General features: G+C 32.2%; 1 protein-coding gene across 1 annotated transcript; it reads right to left on the bottom strand.

Moving 5' to 3' along the window:
- Window positions 1-252: 252 nt before the first annotated feature.
- On the bottom strand, window positions 253-26,165 carry LOC145258278 (dolichyl-diphosphooligosaccharide--protein glycosyltransferase subunit dad1-like). The gene is made up of 3 exons (XM_080116283.1): window positions 25,866-26,165; window positions 658-806; window positions 253-343 (listed from the first exon to the last, which is right to left on the bottom strand). Exons 1-2 carry the CDS (start codon window positions 26,074-26,076, stop codon window positions 676-678), a joined length of 342 nt encoding a protein of 113 aa, XP_079972409.1. The 5' UTR covers window positions 26,077-26,165; the 3' UTR covers window positions 253-343; window positions 658-675.
- Between the last annotated feature and the right edge of the window lie 598 nt (window positions 26,166-26,763).

Genomic DNA, 26,763 nt, shown 5'->3' with positions numbered 1-26,763 from the left:
TACTAATTCTGTGTTTCAACCATGATCCGAATCTGCAATACTCTCTTCAAGTAAAATGATGTGGAAAAGTGGAAACTCAGACTGACCTAATACTGATCAGATCAAGGGCCAATTTTCAAATCACTTACAAAGTTATACCAGAATGAATCTTGCATTCCCCAGCAAAAAGAACTGATATGCAAAAACCAATATTGTCTATTTTAGAGATGAAATGATAGAAACAAAAGTTTATACAAATTGAAACAAACAAGATTAAGTTTTTTTATGAAAATTTTTACTGGACAAAGAAAGAAAAACAGCATGAAGAAAAGCAAGCCTTCCTGTGGCACAGATTTTGTATTTCCTGAAAAAAAAAAAAAAGGGGGGGGGTAGTTCATCTTTAAATGTTTTGAGAATAAAATTACAATTTCAAATTAAATTTCACTCAGTTTAAGTCAGTCTTTCAAAAATAGAAAACATTAGAAAAGTTAAAATTGAGTCAGTTTACAAGACTTATTCAATTAAACATTAAAATTGGAATAATTAATTAGAAAAGATGAATGCCTTCTCATTCATGCGTAAGTAAATCAAAATTATTAGTTTTAATTTCTAAAAACATTGAGCAGCAGACAAACATTTTCTGATTAAAAAAAAAAACAATCTTAAATTGGAACTTGCCATCTTAAAATGTGTTTATTATCCAATAAAATTAATAACCACCAAATGTAAGATGATGTTAGCGAAGATGAAATCTGCCAAAGCTCGTTCTGGGCTGATACTTGTGAAGTCGCCTTTATTTTGTGGATTCACTTGTAGCCGCAAACAAACTGGAAGAAACAAAGATTTATAATTAACAGCAGATAAAAAAAAACTTTTCACAAGCTTATTTCGGTCAGCTTTTAAAATTTGGGTGTCGAGTTTGTTTAGCATGTTGCAAAGTGATAGATAAAAGGTTGTTCTTGCAAGTCATAGTCCCAGAACAATTCAGGAATTTGCAAAATATAACTAGTTTGTTTTGCCAAGAAATAGATTTGAAAATGGTTTGTTCAGTTATTGGCAGCAATGTTAATGTTGAGTAACAGGTTGACTTACTTCTCAATGGTTTAAGCATTGCCTGTTGTCAGGAAAAAAAAAAAAAAAAAAAAATCAGACTAGTAATTTAATATTGTGTCAGGGCAAAGGATACAAGTCCAATACATCCGAAATATGATCAAAACATTTACTAGGCGTTTGAATAGAGAGGGGGTCACTGTCAATATTTTTCTGTTGCTGAATTTGTGCTTTTACTAGTCCGAGTACATTTGAACAGAAAAAGGCTAAGCCAATATTTGATTTGTTACGAAGAAAATAACAATTGTAAACAGCTTACGATAAGTGTGAACGTCAAAACTTCTAAGCAATAATTCTTTGCTTTAGAGATTTTATTTTTAAGTAGTTGTTTTGAGGCGATTTAAAATGAAGAAAAAGAAAATTGGAAAGTTTCAACAGATGACTTACCAAAAGCAATAAAATGTTACTTCCCTATTTTTGCTTTAAAGCGCTTTTATTTACATTTTTTTATCCTTGCATTTGATGGAGTCAAATTTAACTTGAAAATCGAAACTTTCAACCAAGTGGTAACAGTTATTAGATAAGTTTCTATCAGTACTTTGTTTAATTTTTGATTGATTATCGAGGCTCGATTATGGATTTAATTAGATCATTTTTTGTTCGAATTCAACATCCTTGTTTTTAAGTAAATAAAAAGAAAAAAAATCTTTAAAATAAGTTAAACACAAGTAAGCAGCTTATCTTTGATAATATTGTTTATTTCTTTTTTCACTATACCACAATACCAGACACCATAGCATTCAGTGCTGGACAAGGCACACTGCTACTTAATTTAACACTCATAGTCTTTAAATCAGTAATAAGTACATTTCTCATACGTCCATCAAAATAAAACTTATATAACTGGATTCACAATAAAATTTACTTTGAAATGGTATTTTAATATTTTTGTTGTGATTTGTATATTTTAAGAAATCGCTATTTAAATCCGACTATTAAAGACAAAACCTGTCGGCATAATATGCCCACTGGTGGTAGATCACTTTTTGCAAATAAGCAGTCGGGGTGTGTTCACATAAATACTTGAAGCAGAAGTCGTACCTGTCGATGACGTTTCTAGTTTGTTTTAGCTAATCAGGAAAAAAAAATTGTCTTTGCTACAGAATTTGACAATTTCCAGTCACCAGTCAAAAATTAGAATATCCCAAAGTTGACGTTTGAACACAGTTTCTATCTTTACTTATCTTTATAAGTAAAGATAGAAACTGTGTTCAAACGCTATTTAATAGCAAATATTAATTTTATCCTAAAATTTGAAAATAATTGGATAAAAACTTATGCACAAGTTGATAGTAGCTATAACCGCATATAAACATGCAAATTTTTGTGTGCTGTGGCAAGCACAAAAATTCTGTAAACAAAGAGTTTGTCAACTAATTTACAAAATATTCATTTTTATTAAGTTTTTAACTATGGCAAGGAAAAGAACATTAAAAAAATAAAAAAAAAAAAGTCCTTGAAAAAGAATAACCAACAATGACCATGCTTTTAAAGGAGTTAAAATACACAAACCAGTTATCCAAGCAAAAGAATAACTTTTAGGTTTGTTTTACAATCCACACAGGTATGAAAAAGTGGTCAAAAAACAAATATTAACAAAGGCAAGTTACTCTTCTATCTACCTCAATAAATTTTTGGTGTTGTAAATGTTTATTCTGTTTAAAAAACAAGTAGTGTCGAGCATTACTTGCGAACAAAAAAAAAAAAAAAAGTCTGCAATGTCTAAATCTCCACAATGATTTAAAAATAAAGAATTATACAAAATGGTCTTAGAAACTCGCATAATTGTCACATTGAATTGAAGCCATTAAAATGAAATTTAATTATGCTAATTAGTTTAATGAACTTGAAAACAATTGTAATCTGTACAAAATTTCATATGTTACAAGCCATATTTTGTTAATAAATAGCAGTTAAGCCCGGCTTTGCTCGGGCCCTATGTACTGTTCATAACGTTATGTGCACACATATGTTAAAAAGTTTGACTTATTTCCAAGTAACCTACATCTAAAATATCAAGTGTTTAGACCCAAAATTGGCGGAGCAGTTTGGTAGAGTCTGTAAAGGTCAACTTTTTTCAACTTTGACCTTTCACTCCAAAACTGATTTAAAAGCTTGCTGCATGTCTGAATACACTATGCAAAATTTCAAATGTTTAGACCCAAAAGTGGCCGAATATTTTGCTAGAGACTGCAAAGGTCAAATCTTTTGAACCTTGACAGCAAAATTTTCGGCCAAAAACCAATTAAGCTTTTTTTTTTTTTTTTTTTTTTTTTTTTTTACATAGGAGTCACCACTTATCAAAGCCCAGAGGCCACTCGAGGATAAGGGTTAACGAGTGTACAGTATCAGAATCATAGTAATCGTTAGTAGCAGAGATTCTGTAAATTTGTTAACTCATGTGGGACAGCTCATTAAGAACTTGTTTGCATTGGACTTGAAGACGGCCATATTGTAGTCAGCTGGAAAGCTTGCTCTATTTCTGAATACACTTTATGTAAAATTTCAAATGTTTAGACCAAAAATTGGCCGAGTAATTTGATAGACTGCAGAGGTCAAATTTTTTTAACTTTGATCCCAATTTTGACCCCTTAACATTTGTTTTGGGCTCAAATCAAATTAAAAAGTTTGATCCAAGTAACCTACATCTAAAATTTCCAGTGTTTAGACCCTAAATTGGCAGAGGAGTTTAATAGAGTTTTCAAAAGGTCAAATCGTTGAACTTTGACCTCTTGAAAGTCCAATTTTTGGCCAAAAACCGATTAAGATTTTCCCAGGGAAACCCGACGTCTTTGCTGTTACAACCACTGCCAAACCGGAAGTGACATAAGTTTTAATTAATGCTAGACAATTGAAAGGAGAGGATGACTTTCAAAAATATTGGAGGAAAAAAGCGACCCACCCCCACCTCGTAGAAAAGTGCCCAGTTGAAGGTGAAAATATTAATGTTTTTAGCCAATTTTTCGATATTTGGCATCTGAAAGCTTTGGCTTCAAAACGATACTGATCTTGTAAAAATCCATCGCCTCTGTCGAAAGTTTTAGGCGGACATGCAAACATACATAACTCAAATTTTCGACCCAAACTGATTAAAAAGTTTGTCCTATCTCTGAATACTCTATGTAAAATTTCAAATGTTTAGATCAGAAATTGTCTGAGTAATTTGGTAGAGACCGAAGCGGTCAAGTTTTTTTAAAACTTTGACCCCTATTATGACCCCTTAACATTTGTCTTGAGCTCAAATCAAGTTATTAAGTTAGATCCATGTCCAAGAAACCTATATCTAAAATTTCAAGTGTTTAGACCCAAAATTGGTGGAGGAGTTTGGTAGAGTTTTCAATAGTCAAATCGTTGAACTTTGACCCCTTAACAGACAAATTTCTGGCTGAAAACCGATCACAGATTTTCCCAAATCTCAGTACCCTGTATATCAAATTCTGTAGACTAAAAATTGACAGAGTTATTGCATAGGGAAATGTACACAGACACACAGCCAGACAGACACGTTCACTTTTATAGATATATAGATAGATTTCTTTGAATCATTTCCTGGTTGCCATCTTGGATTTTACATGGTGTAATGATGACAAATGATAATGTCCATCAGAATAATACTTCCTATGATAAAGCCTTACTTACCATTTTTCTTAGCTGATTTTTTTTTTTGTTTCTACTTAAAGCCATTAAAATGAAACTGAAATATGCTAATTAGTCCAAGTTACCAAGTGAGATGGTTGTAAATAAAGCAACTAAACCTTCATGGTATTATATGTTCAAAATTTCATCATAAGATGGGTTAGTCTGTAAATTGTGCAAATTTCCTACTATTTTCAGTCACAAGCTTATATGTATTTGAATAGGACTGACTTAAGGTAAAATTTCCAGTAAACCACACGTTTTGATACTTTGAATGGTCTAATGGGCAGATTTAAAAAAAAAACTGAAATATTTCTTTGTTTTTTTATGCTCTTTTCGATAATGCTTGATTTGAGTTTATATAATCTAAAAGAAAAATGGTGTGGTATTGGTAATTTATTGGCTATTCTAATAAATGCCAAACTTTTCTAAAGATGTTGATACAAGAATTAACAATTAATGTACATGTAGTTATATTAGCAAATAAAAAAGAATGTTATGAATGGGTCACCAGTTAGAGCTAACTCAATATGAATTTTGAATTTTTGAATTGAAGCGAGAAAACATGAATTAACGAACAATATATATATATATATATATATATATATATATATATATATCTCAAAGTTTGAGAAATTTTAATGTTTTTGAATAAGAAGTAGACAAGTGTCAGAAAGTTTGTTTTAAAATTTTGTTGCGTATATGTGCAAGTTTATCTTCTGGGTGGCAGAGTTCACTGAAAATATAGCAGCAGGCTTAAAGAAATTTCAGTGTGGGGATATATTCCAGTCTTCTAGGATGGGTATTATTTAAAAAAAATTTTTTTATCATGTTATCACCTCCAAAGAAGGCATACTGCCATTTGCAAAGAGTTGAGGCACGTTATCCAGAAGAACTCATTTGTTGACTAGGTGTTATAGGATTTTCTAAGCTCGCATTGGCTAATTTTGAAACGATTTTCATTGGTTTTAACCAATACTTTAATATGTTCCTGCGAAACTTACTTGCATTGTAACAAAGCAAGCAAATCGAAATAAAGCAGAGAAAAGATAGTAGCAATTAGATTCATTCATTTTTAGCAACATCTTTCGGATTTTTCTTTGTTGCTTGTCTATAAATCTTGCCCTCAAAAAAAAAAACGTACGTAATCATAACAGAAAGAAAATATTGTACAATAAAAAAAATAAAAAATCATGTAAAGTGATGAAATAGTTTTATTAAAAAAAAAAAAAAAAAAAAAAAAAAAAAAACTATTTTTCAGCAGAATGGCTCTCACAAAAGTTTGAATTATTTGAAATTATCTAGTCCTGCAAAACTTATGTCAAAAGATTCACGACTGCCATTTTTCTATTTTATTATCAGTCACAAGTATGTATTTGGAGTGTCCCTATGGGGGGGGGGGGGGGTCACCAGTTTTGGAAAATTTCTTTAAGGGTTTTGTATTTGGGTGATGGTAATTTTGGAATGAGCCAGTTTCAGATAAATATTTTCAATGAAAAATGTTTAGGTTTTATAATTAAATGTGAAAAAACATGAAACAAAGACATGAACAATCAGAGGCATATAATCACTAAGACATGTTTCATATATATTTCAAATCTGTAGAAATAGGAAAAACAGGATATTTGTGAATATTTTAGAGTCTTTGTAAAACAAGGATAGCTTGGTATCAAAGAAATCTGAGTTGATAGTTTAATCAAAACTTCTCTGCTCAATTAAAAGTTATGGTGCTTATTCAGAATTGCACTTATGGCAGAAATTAAAAGTAAAGCAAACACAAAAAGTTTGTATAGTGTACGCACTTTATCAATTTTGGGATTATATATATCTTTGTACCGTGACAAATACATACGTCATAAAGTTTTCTGTATTTTTAGGTTTGTTTTACAATCCACAGACGAACAAAAAAGTTATCAAAAAATAAATATTATCAAAGATAGAAAAGTAACTTATCTTGGATATCTGGATAAGTTTTTATGTAAAATGTTTATACAGTTCAAAAAACGAGTAATGTTCAATGCTAACAAAGAAGAACAAGAAAAAAAAATGTCCACAATGTCTGAAGACTATAATCACTTCAAAATACTTCAAGATGTTTATAAAAAAAATTTTTTTTAAACTATACTGTACATACTCGTTATAGAATTAAGTTACGCTAAAAAAATTTTCACTTAATTTGATGAAGTATTTTTTTTCCAGTGGAAAATTAAATTTTAATGAGATCGATTGAGTCGTGGCCATCTTGCTTATTTAGCAGACAAGGAGGGGGAGTGCCAGGAGAGATAACTACAATTATCATTTAAAGTTTTTCAAAATTCGATGAGATTATTTTTAATCATGGGCAGAAAAAATACCTAGATTGATGAATATTTTAGTTTTTTTACTTATTTTACAGAGTTTCAGCATCTTTTTGTTTTTTTTAATATCTTTTCATTTAAAACAACCCGTCGTCCGTGAAATAGGCAAGATGGCTGCAATTCAATTGGTCTTTCCTCTGCAAAAAAACACATTCTAAACAAAATAATATAAAGCAAATTTTTTTCATAAACTTTACACGTAAACACAAATATTTTTTTAATATTTCCATTTTTTTAATGTCTTAAACTAAGCAAGTACCAAAATAACAAAACAAAATGTTCATGACATCTATTCGGTGGGTTTCTACCACCATAAATGCATCTGATTTTGAAAGGTTTTTTTTATTAATTCAGGCGAGTGTATGTCAAGCTACATGGGCAGAAATGAGTTTAAGTATACATCTTAACTCTATGTCATTGGTTACCTTTGGAATTCCCTTCCTACTGCCTGCTTCCCTGGCTGTACTGATATGCAGAAGTTTAAATGTAACAAAAAAATATTTTGTTAATCTTTCCTAGACGTCCAAGTGGTGATATACTTTGTAAGGGATGAACATAAGTTAAAAAAAAAATTTTAAAAGTGAAAGATTTTTGGTGAATTTTTAAGTAAAGAGAGAGGTCAAAATGTTTATTTAAGAAATAGCTGTATTTTTTGGAATGAATGTAGTTGGATTTGTTTTATATACGTAGCAAAATCACGTTGACACAGCGTATCTCGTAAAATTGTTGAAATTAAACAACATTGAACCTAATTAGTACCAGTTGTGTGACCATTTTGGGGAATACCAAAATTTATGTAGAAAGTTGGCGACAATTTTGAAAAAAAAAAAAAAAAAGTGCTTATTCACATATTACCATGTTATTTTTAAATAGTTTTTTAGGTTAAATTCAAGTTTCACAATATCTTTTTTTTTTTTTATTAAATTGTTAGGTGGAAGCACAGAATAGTTACAAAACACCCTTCCCATGTTAAGAAAAAAAGTCTACTTTTATAGTCAAAACTCGTCTTCTGGCAAGCATTCTATTTTGCCGGCTATAACAACAAAAAAAAAAAATTTTGTGCTTATGTACTTGTGTTACAGTGCTATTTTCCTTTATTAGCACGGTAACATAAGTGCTTAAGAACAAAATAATCCACCAGAAAAGTGCAAATTTCAAGCAAAATTCTAAGAAAAAAAAAAAAAAAAAAAAAAAAAACCGCTAAATTCAAAATTTTGCCAAAAAACGTTGAGTGGTTCCAAAATGGGTTTGTATTAGAAACTGCGCACTAGGCATCTCCAAACCATTGTGTAAAATGTCACCATTGTACACATTAACAGCAAAGTCATCATTTTGTGTGTTTACAGTCAATTTCTATGGAAGAGCATTGGCGCTACAATGGGTAATCAAAGTAACGTTTACATTTTTAAAATTGTCCTGAAAAGATTGAACACCTACAATTTTTTCTGCTTCAATGTTTTTTTTTTTTAATCTAAGAAAAAAAAAAAAAAAAAAAAAAAAGAAATCACTCCATAAAAAAGAAATAAAATATATTAAATCAAAAACTTTTTTTTAAGAGAATAAAAAATGGAAAATTGGTCAAGTGAAATTTTTTTAAACGGCAAAAACTGATAAGTGAAATGTGATCATTTTTCAAGTACGGTTGCCCATATTGACTAACTTTTGTTTACAGCAAACACATGACAGAAATAGAAAGGGGAGATTTATTTTTGGCCACCGAAGTTTTCAACTGGAAGAAAGGGAGGCGTTTGTCCCCTCTTTTCTTCCAGTTGTGACCATCTGATATCATGGTATTTTTGAATCCTTGCTTAAAATTATTTTATTTAAAAAGTACATGGAATATAAAATATAAATATGGATAAATTCTTAACAATTGACATTGATTAGTATTTTTTATAGGTAAGTGAATTTTTGGAATTTATATATATTATATTCAAAGTTAGTTAAAATTTGATTTTCTTGAAATCTTTTAAAGAAAACTGATTAAAAAAAAAAAAAAAAATATATTGCATATTTTGTTATTAAACCTGTTATTTTAAAATTTGGTCTTTGCTCCTAATAACAGGAGCAAAGACCAAATTTTAAAAAAAAGTTAGGGTTTCAATTACATTTTAAGTAGTTATAAGCTCCAAAAGATAGTGTCTAATTATTCAAGTTTTTATCACGCATTTTTAATGGCGATTTCTGACACTGCTCCTACTGAGCACACACAATACAAATCTTTACATTTTTTTTTACTGCATTAATTCGTACTAATTAAAGAAATGCATGCGATTATCAAAAATTTGATGAAAGTGCACTGGAAGACCACGCAAAGACGTTGATTATGGGGAGACTGAAAATAAAATGCATGTAATGTATTCCCCATGTTAAGAACGGCTTTCGGAATGAACACCTTTTGGAGGTTGGACAACCAGTGCACATTGACCAAAAATTCTTAAAAAATAAAATAGTATGGCAAAATCCATTTAGAAACATGAAATAACACAGCATGGCGCATTCGACCGTGGTTCGACAGTGTAGCCGTAGGTGTATCAGAATTTTTGGGCAAGTCGCCATTGCAAACATTTGATTAAATAGACTCCAAGTCTACAAACTTATAACAATATGAAAATGTAATTTCAAACCCTAATTTTTATTTCAATAAAATGAGCAAAGATCAAATTTTAAAATCATAAAAGGTTTAATCATTCTTCATGTATAAGAATTTGTCCATATTTATATATTATATGCCATGTATTTTTTAAATAAAAGGAATTTTTTAACCAAGAGTCCCGGAAAACTGTCTTTTTTTTTTTTTTTTTACATAGGCGTCACCACTTACCAAGGCCGATAGGCCACTCAAGGATAAGGGTTAAAGAGTGTAGAGTAGTCAAAAGGACAATATAGTAATCGATAGTAATGGAAGTTCGGTAAATTTGTTAACTTAAGTGGAACGGCTCATCAGAAACTTGTTCACGTTGGACTTGAAAACAACCATATTATAGACAGCTGGAAAGCAGGAAAACTGAAGACAATTCCACAGGCGTGCAGTTCTAAGAAAGAAGCTTTGATCATGGAATCTATGTTTAGGTTTAGGCACAGATAAAGAGTGGGGAAAATTATTGATAATGTTTTCAGCTAGTCTAGTGTTTGTGAAAGTTTGGCGAGGGGGGACCATAGATTGAAGCTCAGTCGAACACTTTCCATGAAAATAACGATAAAGCAGAGACAAACTCGCAACATCTCTTCTGTGAGATAGAGGTTGCAGCGAAGAGAAAAGGACATCTCCCACCAGGCCACAAAGTCTATTTTGAACCCTATCAAGGCAGGACAAGTCTTTTCTAGCAGCTCCTGCCCATATGTGGCAACAGTATTCCATCCTTGGACCTACCTGGCTCTTATATAGATAGAGAATTGCATCAGCAGTGAGATATCTACTGGATTCCCACCATTTTTCCAGCGGCCTTGGCAACAGATTTGATGTACGTATTCCATCAGGAGTAAAGGTCAAGCCCAGAAGCCTGTCAAAACTTGAGGCCTCCCCAAGAGGAGAGCCATTCATTTTAATTGATGCCAGATGGGGATCAGAACGTTGATGATGTAAAGAGAGAAGCTTGGTTTTAGATGCATTAAAAGTAACCAGCCACTCCTTTCCCCATTGTACAATGTGATCAAGATCAGAGGAGAGAGAATCGGAGAGAACTTGGTCGTTTACTGTCTTAGATGTGCTACCATAGATGGTAGTGTCGTCAGCAAAAATGTCTACGAATGATGTAAGGATGTGATTTAGAACATCATTAATGTAGATCAGGAAAAGAGTTGGGCCCAGGATGGACCCCTGATATATACTGTGAGCTTCTGCATCAACTACCACTCTTATGAACCTATCAGAGAGAAATGATTTAATAATTGAGAAGACATTTCCAGCTATACCATAGCTGGAGATCTTGTGAAGTAAACCTTTATGCCATACCCTATCAAAGGCCTTTGATATGTCAAGAGCAATTGCCCTAGAAAGGTTGCCTCTGTCGAGAGATTCGCTAATCCTATGAGATATAACTGTAAGCAAATCTGCTGTAGATCTAGCAGAATGGAAACCATATTGCATGTCACATAGGAGGTTATTTTTGCTGAGATGGTTGATTACTTCTCTATTTAACACAGATTCCAGCAACTTACTCATGACGCACAGGAGACTTATTGGCCTGTACTGAGAGGGGGATGAGCGATCACCTGAATTCTTAAATACAGGGCATACTGATGAGATTTTCCAGGGTGATGGGAAGCAATTCTCCTTAAGACAACGTTTAAACAGTTTTGTAAGTATGGGTGCTAGTTCTGGTTGAAGTTTTTTTGAGTATTGGAATTGGAATACCGTCAGGGCCGGTTGCTTTACTGGAATCAAGGTTTTTGATTAGCTTTCTTTGTTCTGTAGCTTCTTTATGATTATATCTCTTCGGAGTGACATTGCTTGCAAAACATAGTTGTCACTTCAGTAAGAACTTTTTTCTAGAAATTTAATGACCGTTTCCATAGACTTTTCTGTATCATCCCATAATATTGCTTCCTCAGAGTGTTCTTGGTTATTTACATTAGTGTCAAGAGAATGGGAGCTGTCGCTATTTTCATCACCATTACTTCCTTGAGGATATTGATCAGTCGTTTCCTCATCTTGTTGCACCCACATTTCAACATCATTTGCATTAAGTGATTTAAGAACAGCGTGGTTGGTCGGTAACTGTTTGGTTTCAAGAATTTTTTCTAGATCAGATGTATTTTGATTTTTTTCAGTTCAGAAGCCTTTGGCACTGGGCATAATTTACCCCATGCTTTTGTTAACATGCACTTGCAAGAGAAAATATGGCATCTTTGATAGTAAAATGGCGCTGAAAACTGCTTATACTCACGGTACTATTTATCATATTCATCATGAAATCATTTCTGTAGAAACATTTTAAGTTCCAAATAATCACTTGATCCATAGGTTGGATGAGAGAAGTCACATTAGGGGGTAAGTAGCACACAAAAATATTCCCGCAAAATGACACTAGTTCTGACTCAGGAGGATGTGCTCTACAATTGTCCAACAGAAGCAAGCACTTTGAATCAGGTTTACCTAATTCAAGAAAACGCCTCTGGACAACTGGCAAAAATTCTTGCAAAAACCATTTTTTAAACAACTGTTGATTCATCCATCCATTTCGTGAAGAATAATAGGATACTGGCAAAGGCGAAACTCCTTTCAATGCTCGGGGACACTTTGATTTGCCGATGACAAGAAGCTTAAGTTTATGAGTTCCAGAAGCATTAGCGCATACCATCACTGTTAGTCTTTATTTAATTTGAATCCTTTTATTTTCTGCTCCTCGGATCCGGCTAATGTTTTTGTAGGTAAGCACTTCCAATTTACGCCACTTATCAGCATTGTAAACATCCTCTGTTGCTAAACCATAATCGGCAATTATCGTCTTGAATTTGTCACAATAATTTGATGCTGCGTGTGTATCAGCAGACCGTTTTCACCTGATATTGTTGTCTTATACCAGGTCTACTCTTAAAGCTCCTAAGCCAGCCTTCACTGAATTTCATATCTTCTGCGATATTCAACTCTTCCTTAAGAGATTTTGCTTTAGCAATTAACATGGGCCCAGATATTGCTACACCTTCATTCCGTTTTGCTACAAACCACTCATGCAATATTCAATCGAATTCAACTTGCTTTGGTCTGCGAAGAGTCCTTTTGACTCAGTTTAAAGCGCCGACACTCCCTCCCTGTCTTTAATACTATCTTTTCTTAAGAATCGAAATATGACTACCGACGGTAGTCACTACAGTTTGTTCGGTATCATAAATTGTTTTTTTTTTTTTTGTAAATTCTTACAACGTGCCCCAGCATATTATAAACACCCCAACTTCCCGGTAGATTTGCTGTTTAATTGTACAAATAACCTCGAATCCTGTTATAAAAAATTTTTTTTAAAAAGACACGGATCGAAACCAGTGGAATAAACAGAATTTGTTTATATTAACGTGACTATTGAAAATGTAATCCTGTGATTAAAATTCAATTAAAATTAACCACATTGTTTTACAAATAAAGAAATAATGCAAGATAAAGTTTTAGGTACTCGTGCACTTATAGGTCTGTGCTGAAATAACATTATTATTTAAAAAGCCATTCTTAACATGGGGAGAGGGGTGTTTTGTACCTATTCTGTACCTTACAATTGAATAAAAAAAGCATATCAAAACTTTAAACTTGGAAATACAGATCAATAAGTGTATTAGCACCAAAAATAAGAACAAATATAAAAATGTAAAATCAAACTCTTATTTGTATTGTTCAAGGTTTTAAAATTTTAAAATCATAAAATAAAACATTTAATCATTTTAAAATTTCGGTAGAAATGAAATATGAAATTTTGGTACTTGTACAGTTTAGTCAAGACATTAAAAAAATTAAAATATCGAAAAAAAAAAAAAAAAAAGTTATATTGTACGCATCTATTTTGGACTGAAGATCTCTGAAAAAAGTTTCATTTAATTTGATCAAGTAGGTTTTTTTTTTAAAAAACATGTTCTTATGAGAGTGCTTTGAAGTCAGCTATTGTGAAATTTGCTGAACAAGCCATGGGAAGATAACTCCATGTAAAGCGCCAATACTCCCTCCCCATCTTTAATACTAGCTTTTCTTCCTTAAAAAAAAAAAAAAAAAAAAATATATACTTGATGAAATTAAGTGAAATTTTTTTTCAGAGAATTTCAGAGAAATAAAGGATACGTGCAATATGACCTTTTTATGATATTTTCATTTTTTTAATGTCTTGACTAAACTGTACAAGTACCAAAATTTCATATTTCATTTCTTATTTGTTAAAACAACATATAATACTTAATTAAATGTATATTAATATATACTATTATTAAATAATATATATGTATAATACATATTGGTACTAGTGCACTTATTGATCTGTGCTGAAATAAGGTTTTTTAAAAAGCCATTCCTAACATGGGGTGAGAAGGGTGTTTTGTACCTATTCTCTACCTTACAATTGAATAAAAAAAATTAAAAAATAAAATAAAAAAAATCTTTTTTTTAAACTTTAAACTTGGAAATACAATTTAAAAAATAGCGCGGTTCAGTAAGTGCACTAGCACCTACATATTAATTAATATGTATTGTTTAATGTTTTAACGTTTTAATTATACAATAAAACTTTTAAATTATAAAAAACACATTTAATCATTTTAAATGTTATACAATGTGGTTCACTGGTTAATCTAAAATAAATTATACTTTAACAAACAAACAAAATATATCGGTGACGACACAATGTGTCCCTTTTTTCCATAACAGGGTTGGAGGCTATTTGTTCAACTAAACGGCAAATCTGCCAACTTTTCCGTGTTAACGGCTTTCGGAATAAACACCCAACCTCGGAAGCGGTTCTTAACATGGGGATGGGGGCGGGCAAAATCTGTTCTTAACATGGAGTGGTTGGGGTGTTTATATTACGCTGGGGCAGTAGCAGTGTCAGAAATCGTCAGTAAAAATTCGTGGTAAAAACTGGAACATTTAGACTTACTGTCTTTCGGAGCTTATAACTTCTTGAAAAATGTAATTCAAACCCTAATTCTTTTTTTAATTAAAGGAGCAAAGACTAAAAATTTTTTAAAATAACAGGTTTAATAGCAACTTATGCAATATTTGTTTTTTTTTAAATCGGTTTTCTTTAAAAAGATTTAAAGAAAAATCAACAATTTTACTTCGATTATAAAAATTATTAAAAAAAAAAAAAAAAAAAAAATCAATCACTTACCTATAAAAACTACTATTCGATGAGTACTTCAATTGTTAAGGATCTATCCATATTTATACTTATATTCCATGTCCATTTTAAATAAAATACTTTAAACAAGGATAAAAAAAAAAAAAAAAACGCAAGCTCAGATTTTTTTTTAACTGTTCAAATAAAGGGAGACAAGTCTGATCTTATTTGCCTTTATATTCCGGTGGCTTTAAAGGGACATAATATCTCTTTATTTCGTGCTGTAAACCAAAATTAATATTTTGGTGCCTCCGTAGTTAAAAACTGAACACATTCACTTAAGTTTTTGCCGTTAAACAAAAAAAAAAAAGTCGACCGATTTTTTTATTCTTTTTTTATTATCTGAATGAAATACATGAGTTTTTGATTGATATATTTATCGAGTGAATTTTTTTAATATCTAAAAAAAGAAAAAAAAACAAAAACAAAAAAACATTGAATGAAACAGAAAAAAAATTGTCGTAAGCGTCCGATATTTACTTGACATTCTAAGCATAACATAAGCTTCCACTACAAAAAAAAAAAAAAAAAAAAAAAAAAAAAACTTTGGACTTTACGGTAAAATTTCCCAAAAAATACCTTTGTTTTAAATTAGAAAATTTTATTTATTGATCTTTTATCTTCAATTTGTGATATATAAAACTTTGGTGAGTAAATTAATTATTAAAATTTTAATAGTATATTTCAAAATGGGGGGGGGTAATTGTTTTTTTTTTAAGTTTGTCTAAAATATTATATTTGGTTTATTGGAAAGAGCATAAAATTTCACATTGACCCTGAAAATATTGTAAAAATTGATCAAATTAGAAAAAAATTGATACGTTTTTAAAGTTTAAAAATTGAAAAAAAAAATTTAACTCGTAAAATTCAATTGATTTCATTACGTTAAAAAAAAAAAAAAAAAAAAAAAAAAAAAGGCTGTTGAAGGCGTGCCGGCACTTTGTAAACACTTTAAAAAAATAAATATTTCTATTATTTTTTTTAAACAACTTTAATAGTTTATTTTGGAAGTATATTCCATAAAGAAAATAGACCCACTTTAAAAAGAGAAATTACAAATTTTTTATACTTTATTCGCAGTTTTGTGTTAGGGGTGTCAAAAATTCCCCCAAAATTCTTATACACCTACTGGGACAGGTCGTAAAAAAAAAAAAAGGGGGGGGGTTGTATTACTATACACAGATTCGAAAAAGTTGTCAAAAAACAATAGGTACCTCCACGGCGATGTGTAAAACGTCAGTAGTACACATTTTATGACGTCAGCATTTCGTGTTTGTGTTAATTTCTATGGATAAGCATTCGCGTTATAATTATATATGGAAGTTTTTTGTTTTTTTTGCTATGGATAAAAAAATAATATAAAACTTACCTTTTGTAAAACAAATACATTTTTATTAATGAACTACACAGACTAGAGTTAATAAAATAAAATTAATTTTAATGTATTCTGTTGACACATATATTTAAAAATAATATTCTTTAAAAGCCTCCGTACACTTTTGAAAAAAAGCGCCAAACATAAGGACCACTCTTTATCAATTTAAATAAAATCAAAACGAATTTTTTTAAAGTTGATTTTGGATTTACAATTTTTATTATCTCAATAATCTTATATTCTTTTATATGAATATATTTTTTATTATTGGAAACCTGTTATTAAACTTCATATCGCGTAATATTTAAATTTAATATCATATAAAGCTTTTTAAATCTAATTTTTTAGAATTGTTTTTTTTTTGTAATTCGATTACCGAGAAAAAAATTATCCAGAAAGTTTTTTTTTTTTTGTTGTTTTAACATAATATTGAATTTATGTATAATTTTATTTGAGGTAAGTGAAATAAATAACAGGAGATATATATATATATATATATATATATATATATAAAATTACTATTTTTTTAATTATTTGATCTTTTCAGCTTTAAAAAAATGTTGAAACTTTTATCAACCCACATTTATTTTGCTTAGTTTTCGGTCCATGAAATATAGGGGGGAGGTAAAACACCTAAAAAAAATATATATATATTTCTGCTAATATATTTAACGAAAACCTACTTTTAATATGCAAGTTTATTTAATAATGATTGAATATTGAAAATTTAAGGAAAATATGATTATTATTTGATTTTTACTAGATTTTTAAAACATGGTGTGTGTGAACTGAACGGCTTAAAAAAAAACGTCACTACATAGGAACGTTGTTTTAAAGCGTCGATAATGTAAACACGATTTTTGTCTCACATTTTCATAATGTTTGTATGCTGTAAAAAATTTTTTTAGCAATTTATTTGAAGCTTTTCCTATTAAATGGTAAAAAAGTTAGGATGATAATATAAAATTAAATTACAATTACATCATGTTACATATAGGAAGAGGGGGTTAAACCTGTGGTGCGCGCGTTGGAGGTACCTAAAAAACAAATATGTAACAAATGTTATCAAAGACAAGATAAGTTACTTTTCCAGCTAACTGGATACTTTTTTAGTGTTTTACTTAATGTAACATGTTTATTTAGCTAAAAAAAAAAAAAAAAAAAAAAAAAAAAAAAAACAGTGTTTGACGCTGTTTTACACAAGTTGTCACTGTGCAGTGGGAGACAACTCCTTTTACTAATAACGTTCATTTTTTTTCATCTCAATACTACTCGTTACTAATAACGATATTTTTTTTTCATCTCAATACTACTCGTTACTAATAACAATATTTTTTTTCATCTCAATACTACTCGCTACTAATAACAATATTTTTATCAAATTAAAACAAGAGCTGCGACGAATTTTTATTTTAATCTAGCAAAGTTTATAACATTAATAATACAAAATGTAGTCTTTACGCGATTATTATGAGAATCGTTTTTGTTTTCATGTCATAGTTGTTTTTTTTTTTTTTACATTACAAAAAATGAAAATGCACCGATAATTGTAGAGGAATTATTTTTTCATCTCATAATTTAGGACGAGAAAACCAACGATGGGTTTGTATTACTGTACACAGATTCGAAAAAGTTGTCAAAAAACAAATATATAACAAATAAATGTTATCAAAGGTAAGATAAGTTACTTTTCTACCTCTGGATATATTTTTTGTGTTTTTATTCAATGTAAGATGTTTATTCAGCTCGATAAACATGCAGTGTTTACCGATGTATTGGAAAATTCAAAATACATACATTTTCGCTTTTATATTTATAGACTAGCGGGGGTACCCGGCGTTGCCCGGGTATGACGAGATCCCTGGCGACACCAGATGATCTTGCTTTTCAAATAGAGGAAGAGAAGATGGGAGAGGATGAGGTATGGTTAGGGGGGGGCATGCTGACACTTGGTCAAGGAAAAACAGATGTTTGAGATTTCTATCCACAATGAAAAGAAAATATAAAATCTGATAATAGGATTCGTGGAACAAGAGATTGTTTTTCTAGTTGGATTTGGTAAAAATGAATTTTAGCTGCTAATTGAGTGAGACAGGTACAATGACTTGGGTTCAAAAGGTCTGCTTTGGGGTCTGGGAGATGTTATTTGGATCCACCTGTTGTATTTAACTACCAAGCCACCAAGCCAGTGATAAGTTGAACAGATAAATAAATAAAATTGAACCTAGGGAGAGATATGGTCACGAAAGACGAAGAAGGCGTTCACAAGAAAAGAGGAAATGAAAAGAATATAAAATAAGGGGATAGAGAAAGGAGCTTATGAGAGAAGAAAAAGAATAAGATTAATAGGGAACGAAGAGAAAGAGAGAAAGGGAAGAGAAAAGAAAGAACTCCAAAAGGGTGGAAGGAGGGACTTCTGATTTGATAAAAACGATTGGCTTTTTAGAGTTAGTGGCCCTTTTCACTGCCTGGCATTCGAGGCGTCCACATCGCTCTCATCCCGCCTGGGGGGGGGGGGTCGAACCCTCATAAGAGCTAAGTTGAAAAGCTCTTGTTCTTAGCTGGAAAATTGATTAGTGGAACTTAAGTATACAACCTGCATCATGAAGCTTGAATCAAAGAACTCGACTAAACAAGTGTAAAACGATTTATGAATAATTATTTTGTTTCGTTATATAAAAATGTCCCAGAGTTTTTCCTTGTTTCTCGATTTGCCAGCCTGAATGAAAATGCAGTTTATTTCAGGTATGCCCTGACGCCAGATAATGAAGGAGACAGACTGGATCCAGCACGAAGCCAGAGTGACGACCGAAATCGACAATGTTGCCACACGGACTTAGGGTCATGCACATTTCGCGTGCCCTGAGCAGCAGAAGATATTTTCCAGTGACCAGTGAGAGTCTGGTCACCCTTGAGGGGTCCACCACTAGATAAGTAAGAATGTAGCCCTGCTGGGTTGCATCTATGGTCCTGTGAGCTGGGAGCGACGAACACGGCCAGAAGTACATCACAAGTATGCTCCCGTGAACTAGGATAGCTACGGATGCAGCCCGGCCCTCTGAGAAGGGGGGGTTAGGGTTATACGGGTGTTGGTAAGTGTGTGTGGTGTTAAATAAATAAGAACTCGGAGGGGGGGGGGGTTAGGATCGAACCCGAAGCCCTGATGCGAAGTTTGAAAATAAAATCGGCCAGCCAGAATGAGTTAGTGAAAGATGTTTGAATTTATTTAAGAACGAAATTGACAGGTGCGTGGCCGGAAGTCGTCGAGCATAACGACGAAGGTTTGTTTGTTATAAGCGAAGTAAAAAAAGAAAACGTTAACACTTAAGTGGGAAAAAAAAACACACAAAAAAAAAAACTAACGTAAGGCAAACGAACGATGAAAACAGAAAACGAACACATGAAAAATGGCTTAAATAAGCCTGTTTCGATATTAAAATTTAAAAAAATCGGTGGGTACCCGGGTGTTTTTTGGGTGTCGCTAAGAATAAGCGAAGTAAAAAACAAAAACAAAAAAAAACAGAAAAACCAGCGTTACGTGAAAAATGGCTTAAATAACACTGATTTAATATTTAAAAAAAAAAAAAAAAAAATCTCACACCATGATTCAAACCCAAAACTTTCAGATAATGAACCAAGGCCTTAAGCAACTGAGCTAAAACGACGTACATGAAGTTTGTTCGGTTTTTCAACTATTTAAAGTAAATCAGGTCACGACGTCATCTGATGCATGCGTAGAATCGATCATTGTCACGAGAGGACCGTTTTTGTTGACCTCCCCCCGTCGAAAATTGTCGATTTCGAGGCGAAAGTTAACGTTTTTGGCCAATTTTTCGATATTTTTCGAGCAAAGGATGGAGCTTCGATGTGATACCGAGTTTGTGAATTTTCGTTGCGTCTGTTGAAAGTTTTTAGCAGATATCCAAACATACATTTTCGTTTTTAATATATATAGAGGGGTACCCGGCATTGCCCGGGTGTTTTTTTTTTCTTGGGGGGGGGGGGGGGGTAAAAAAAAAAAAGTAAGTATGAGGATCGAACCTGAAACCTTGAAGTTGTAAATTAAAGTGTGTGAAAAAAAAAACAAAAAAAAAAACGTGCGATGTCACCCATTGCTCCACCACAAGATGCTAACGGAAACACGTTTGAATTTATTTAATTACTTGGATTTAGCAGGTGCCCGTTTTAAATGAGGTCAAGTTTTGACTGCGGGATAGTATTCATTTACTGCTGAACGCATTTCTCCCCCCCCCCGAAGATGTTATAGGAAAAAGACTAAGCCACATGCGGCGAGCGACAAATACAGGTTTTCGGGATCGCTGACAACGAATCTGATATTCAAACCCGTCGCAAATTTACCGTTTGTATGGTATTAACCCCTGAATCCTCGCACTATTTTGTGTCATCTCATCTTCGTTTATGCTATTTTTACATGATGCATGCACGCGCGTAGTAAAATGACTTGTCACATCTCAGAAGAATTTTTTAGTAAACATTTGAAATAACCAGAAAGTTTTCAAAAACAGAAATGTGGTTCATTTTTCTGTGTTACGTAGTTTTTGATGCTTTTTAACTGATCTAAACAAAAAAAAAATTTAAATAAAGTTTTCACAAGCGGTTTATTTTTAGTTTTATTCATTTTTTTTTTTTTAGGGGGAGGGATATTCAATTATAGAACTTGTACAAAATTTAACAGGTGCTTATGCAGTTTAATTTACCGTAGGTAAGGCGCCCCCTCCCCCATTTATCGTTTTTCCCTAAGTAACGCGCCAACATAAACCGAGGAGAAGAACCGTTTAATTTTTCACAAAAATTCTGTTTACATGGGAAGGGGGGGGGGCAGGGGGGGCAGGTGGGGTGCTGTCATTTAAAATATCCGCCATGTATCCATAAGCACCGTGTGAAAGATCACATGACTACGCGCATGTGCATTTCAATAAGAACTGCGCACGCATAGCATTAACGAATACGGTGATATGGCGCAAAATAGTGCAAGTGTCCAAGGGTTAATACCATGCAAACGGTAAATTTGCGACAGGTTTGAATATCAGATTCGTTGTCAGTGACCCCGAAAACCTAATAACAAATTTTATTGGTCAGTGTTCTGTTGTAGTTAAAATAAACATTTACCAAATGGTAAAAAATTCAACTGGAAATTAGGAAGATAGAAAAGGAACAGCAGTCGTCTGACACCGGTTGAAAGAATGCAATTTGATTGGATAGAGAAATTATGACGTCATTACGATGAACTATTGATAAAATTGAAATTGTTGAAAAAGAATTGGAAAAGAATTTAATAACTAAGTATTTAATAATTAATAGTATTTTTAGAATTAAAAAAAAATTTTTTAAGTTAAGATAGAATTTAAGAATTGAAATTATTGTAAAAGAATTTAATAAGCATTTAATAATAGTATAAAAATAATTAATGTAGAAGCATTTTTAAAAGTTAGTCATTTAAGTAACAATTCGATCGCTGATTTATAGTGAACTATTTTACTTTTATTTTAAATTTAAAAAACGTTAATTAGTTCTCCAGTTAAAAGAATTTTTTAAAGTTCAGATAGAATTTAAGAATTGAAAGCATTGTAAATAAGTATTTAATAATAAAAATAATTAATGTAGAAGCAATTCGATCGCTGACTTATAGTGAACTATTTTACTTTTATTTTAAACTATATTTTATATTAAATTAAATATTTCCGCGTATAATATGTATCAGAGAACAAACAATATCAGTTATAATTATCTTTGGTTGGTTAAAAAAACCCTGTTTTATACTAAATAAAAAAAAGTACTTTTTTATCATGCATGTATTTATTTATTTCTAAAACTATCATTCATTTAAAAAAAAATTGTTTTCTAATACTGTCAATTTCAATATTGTATCTTTTTATCGTTTCTAATTAATTAAAATTACGCGTAAAAAATTAAGAAATTGTTTATTTATAAAATGACGTCATAATTTCTCTATCAATTCAATGGCATTATCTTGCCTAAAGGGCAAGAGGGCCAAAAATTACTGGTTTATTTTGCCCTTTTAAATCGTACAAAAGTTACACTGATAATATTAATTTATAATAAAGTTACATCGGGGTAATTCTGTGGTGAATTTTGGCAGTCCTTACTGTACAAGTACCCAGATTCGTTGTCAGCGACCTCGAATACCCCTAAAAAACAAATGAGAGTGGTCGGTGTTCTGTTGTGGCGTAAGGTAACATGTGGGGGGTGGGGGTATTACTTTAAAAATAACAAATAAATGGATACACATGCACTTATTGATCCGTGCTGAAATAATAACGTTATTTAAAAAGCCATTCTTAACATGGGGAGAGGTGGGTGATTTGTACTAGTGTACAATTGAATTTAAAAAAAAAAACAAAAAAAAAAACATACAAACCTTTAATTAAACTTGGAAATATGATTTAAAAAAAGTCTTCTCAATTATTAAATCATTTTTTCTGATAGGTTCATAAGAGTAGTAGTTGAGGGGCAAAAATCAGAAGCTCACAGTATTAATGCCGGTGTCCCTCAGGGGTCCATCCTGGGCCCAACTCTTTTCCTGATCTACATTAATGATCTTCCAAATCACATCCTTACATCATTTGTAGACATTTATGCTGACGACACTACCATTTATGGTAGCACATCTAAGACAGTAAACGACCAAGTTCTCTCCAATTCTCTCTCCTCTGATCTTGAGCACATAGTACAATGGGGAAAAGAGTGGCTGGTTACTTTTAATGCATCTAAAACCAGGCTTCTCTCTTTACATCAACGTTCTGATCCACATCTGACATCAATTGAAATGAATGGCTCTCGTCTTCAGGAGGCCTCAAGTTTTGACAAGCTTCTGGGCTTGACCATTACTCCTGATCTTAAATGGAACACATGCATCAAACCTGTTGCCAAGGCCACTGGAAAAATGGTGGAATCTTTCTATCGATCCGGTAGATCGATCACTGCTGACGCTATTCTCTATATAAGAGCCAGGTACGTCTAAGGATGGAATACTGTTGCCACATATGGGCAGGAGCTGCTAGAAAGGACTTGTTCAAAATAGATTTCGTAGCCTTGTAGGAGATGCTCTTTTCTCTTCCTTGCAACCTCTATCTCACAGAAGAGATGTTGCCAGTTTGTCTGATGTATCGTTATTTTCATGGAAAGTGTTTGACTGAGCTTCAATCTATGGTCCCCCCTCGCCAAACTTTCACAAGAAACACTCGTCTAGCTGTAAACACTATCAATAATTCCCCCCACTCTTTATCTGTGCCTAAACCTAAACGTAGATTCCATGAACAAAGCTTCTTTCTTAGAATTGCACGCCTGTGGAATTGTCTTCCGTTTTCCTGCTTTCCGGCTGACTACAATATGGTTGTCTTCAAGCCTAACGTAAATAAGTTCTTGATGAGCCGTTCCATATAAGTTATCAAATTTACCAAATTTTCATTACTAATGATTACTATATTGTCCAATTTCTACTGTACACTCTTTAACCCATCTCCTTGAGTGGCCTATTGGCCTTGATAATGTGGTGATCTGATGCCTATGTAAAAAAAAAAAAAAAAAAAAAAGGAAAAGGATCAGTAAGTAAATGGTAAATATACTACAGAACACCGACCACTCTAATTTGTTTTTTTTATAGGTAATTGAGGTCGCTGACAACGAATCTGATAGTCAAACTTGGGGCAAATTTACCGTTTGCATGGTATTTACCCCTGAACCCACGAACTACTTTCCACCATTTTGCAGCTTCTTGCTACGCGCATGCACGCTGTAAACGACGGCTTCACCAAGCAAACTACGTTGGGGGGGGGGGATTTTTTTTTTTTTTACCCAGGACATAGAATTTTTTAATTTTCAAAAATACATTATAGCACTTTCTGGGTGGAAAATTTAAAATTAGCTGAAAAAGAAATAAAATAAGAAAAGGAAAGCACTCCAAGTTTGAGTAGGGGGGGGGTAATTTATCTGTTTTGTTTTTTTTTACCTGGAACAATGGAACATAGAAATTTTCAAAAAGTAACGCACCGACATTTACCAATTAGAACACCATTTAACATTTTCCGAAGATTTTACTGTGTACATTGAGGGCACGAGCGGGGGGGGGGCGGATGTGATGTTGGGGCGCGCGTAGCATAAACGGAAGCTGCAAAATGGTGAAAAGTAGTTCGTGGGTTCAGGGGTAAATTTGCCCCAAGTTTGACTATCAGATTCGTTGTCAGCGACCTCAATTACCTATAAAAAAACAAATTAGAGTGGTCGGTGTTCTGTAGTAGCGTATCTGGATATTTACCGCACCCGCACCAATAAATGCTATGGTAAGATTTTTTTTTTTTTTCTCGAAAATAAAGGATGGAAGAGGAAATTGTGATTTAGTACTGCTTTGGCGTTGAAGAACTCCATAGTCCATCATCGCTCTCGCTCTACCCCCAATGTAAACAGAATTTTTGTGAAAAATTAAACAGTTCTTCTGCTTGGTGTATGTCGGCGCGTTACTTACGGAAAAACGGTAAATTAAACTGCAGAAACACCTGTTAAAGTTTTATAATTTAACCCCTCCCAAAAAAAATAAATAAATAAACGAATAAAAATGCTTTGGTGCAAGTCTATAAATGGTCCACAAGTAATCTTTTTTACTATAAAAATCTGAAAAAAATCTTTATAATGTACGTACTTGTCACTGTAGAAAATGTCATTCCAAAAATCACGTAAATCGATCAAGTAGTTTGTTCTTTTAATTTAAGAAAATCAAATAGGAGACATTTTATCGAAGAAAAACTTCCCACCATCTTGTTTTTGAATGATACACTGCTAGCGACACCTATTGGGAATGGGAATATAAGATCGGCAAGGGGGGCAGACAATCGACTTTCCACACTATAGAAAAAAAAAAAAAACTTAGAAAATTAAGACATAAGTTTTTGAGGATGTTGAAAACGAAAATAATGAATAAAGATGAAGAAAATGAACGAATCTCTTAGTAAAATGGAGTCGTCTCCCTCTGCACAGTGACCTTGTGTAAAACAGCGCCGACTTTTAGATACTTGTAGTGTACAAGTATAAAAAAGTCATCAATCATATTCCTAGACAGAGATATGTCACTAGGGATCGCTTGTGCATTCTATTTTGCCTACAAGGAAAATAGTAACAAAGCCTCCCCATGCTAAGAAGGGCTTTCTAAATTTTCACTGGAAGGTTAAAAAATGAACGCATTTAATATTCTCTAGAAACTTCTGTACTTATGCAAAATACGGACTATGCTTCTTCCCCCCCCCCCATTTGATTTTTACGGTATCTTTTGTTTATTGTTAGGTGAAAGTATAGAATACTTCCAAAACGCCTCTTGTGTTAGGAATGGATTTCTAAATAATAACATTATTTCAGCACGATCCGTATTCTACATAAGTATCGAAACTTCTTCGTTATAGGAGGAAACCAACTCAAGTCACATACCGTGGTAAGCAGGGTTTGTTTTCGTAGTTTTACGTTTATATAAATATCTTAATTCAGAAATAAATCGGAAACAAAAAGCACGTTTAAAATGAAATCGGTAAATCATGTCATAAATCAATAATAAAAAATAAAAATTACCTGCTAAGACGAAAGAACCAACACTAGAAATGAAACCGGACAAAAAGGAATTAAATGGAAATGTGCCGACCACCAAAATATAGAGAAACTGCATCACTCCAGTTAAAAACACATAAAGTAAATAAGAATCTACAATTTTCAGCTTCTTCGGAGTATTCGACATATACTCATCATAAAATTTGTTAAGCACATTTAATATTTTCTCCGTCATCTTTGCTGGTTTTAAGAAGAGCAAACTGAAGCACGGGCAATTCAGAATGTTATTTGGATTCAAAAGACGACGTGGCAAATTTATGACGTGACACGAAACGAGAACACAACGAGATTTACTGAACGTTGTCAAAAAATATGGCGTCTGCTAAACAAAGACTGTTTTTAGCTAATGTATATTGTTTTTTAGGCGTTTTTTTTATTATCAATAATATAATATTTAAAAGAAAAAAAATCTCAGAAATTGTGCATCTACAAATCAAGTTCTCTTAAATATTTCATCAGTTTGTATCCGAATTTGAACTTTTTCCATATAAAATCAGTCGACAGAGTCTCTATCAATTTTTGGGAAGACTTCTCTGTCAATCTGAGGAATAAGTCCACTTTTCCAGGCTTTGCCTTATCACCCTTTGGAGAAAGACTTAGTTTATTGCTAATCGCCTGAGGTTCCCCACCCGGGGAATGCTGATATGACGGCCAAAGAAATTTGTGTTTGGCCAGAGTGCTCTTCTTTTCTGGTGTTAGTTTCAAATTCCACTTTGCTGATCTTTGAGTCACATTTTCCCACCATGGGAGATAAATAAACCAACGTCCTTGTAACCCACAAAAATAAAAGACAAGAAAATAAAAAGATGTGTGTAGGGGTTAGAAATAACAACTAAAATGGTCTTGTTTTAAAACAAAAAAT

This window comes from Euprymna scolopes, chromosome 33 (genome assembly GCF_053919585.1).
Source record: "Euprymna scolopes isolate OS-2025 chromosome 33, ASM5391958v1, whole genome shotgun sequence".
Lineage (NCBI taxonomy): Eukaryota > Metazoa > Mollusca > Cephalopoda > Sepiida > Sepiolidae > Euprymna > Euprymna scolopes.
The sequence above is the reverse complement of the archived record's forward strand: the minus strand, read 5'-3'. Positions and strand labels throughout refer to the sequence as shown.

Excerpts from the sequence above, each read along its gene's own strand:
- LOC145258278 (XM_080116283.1), bottom strand. The coding sequence starts at position 26,076 with ATGACGGAGAAAATATTAAATGTGCTTAACAAATTTTATGATGAGTAT. Across the intron at positions 807-25,865 it reads TGGTTCTTTCGTCTTAGCAG|TTTGTTTGCGGCTACAAGTG; the intron begins GTAATTTTTATT and ends TGTTTCTTCCAG.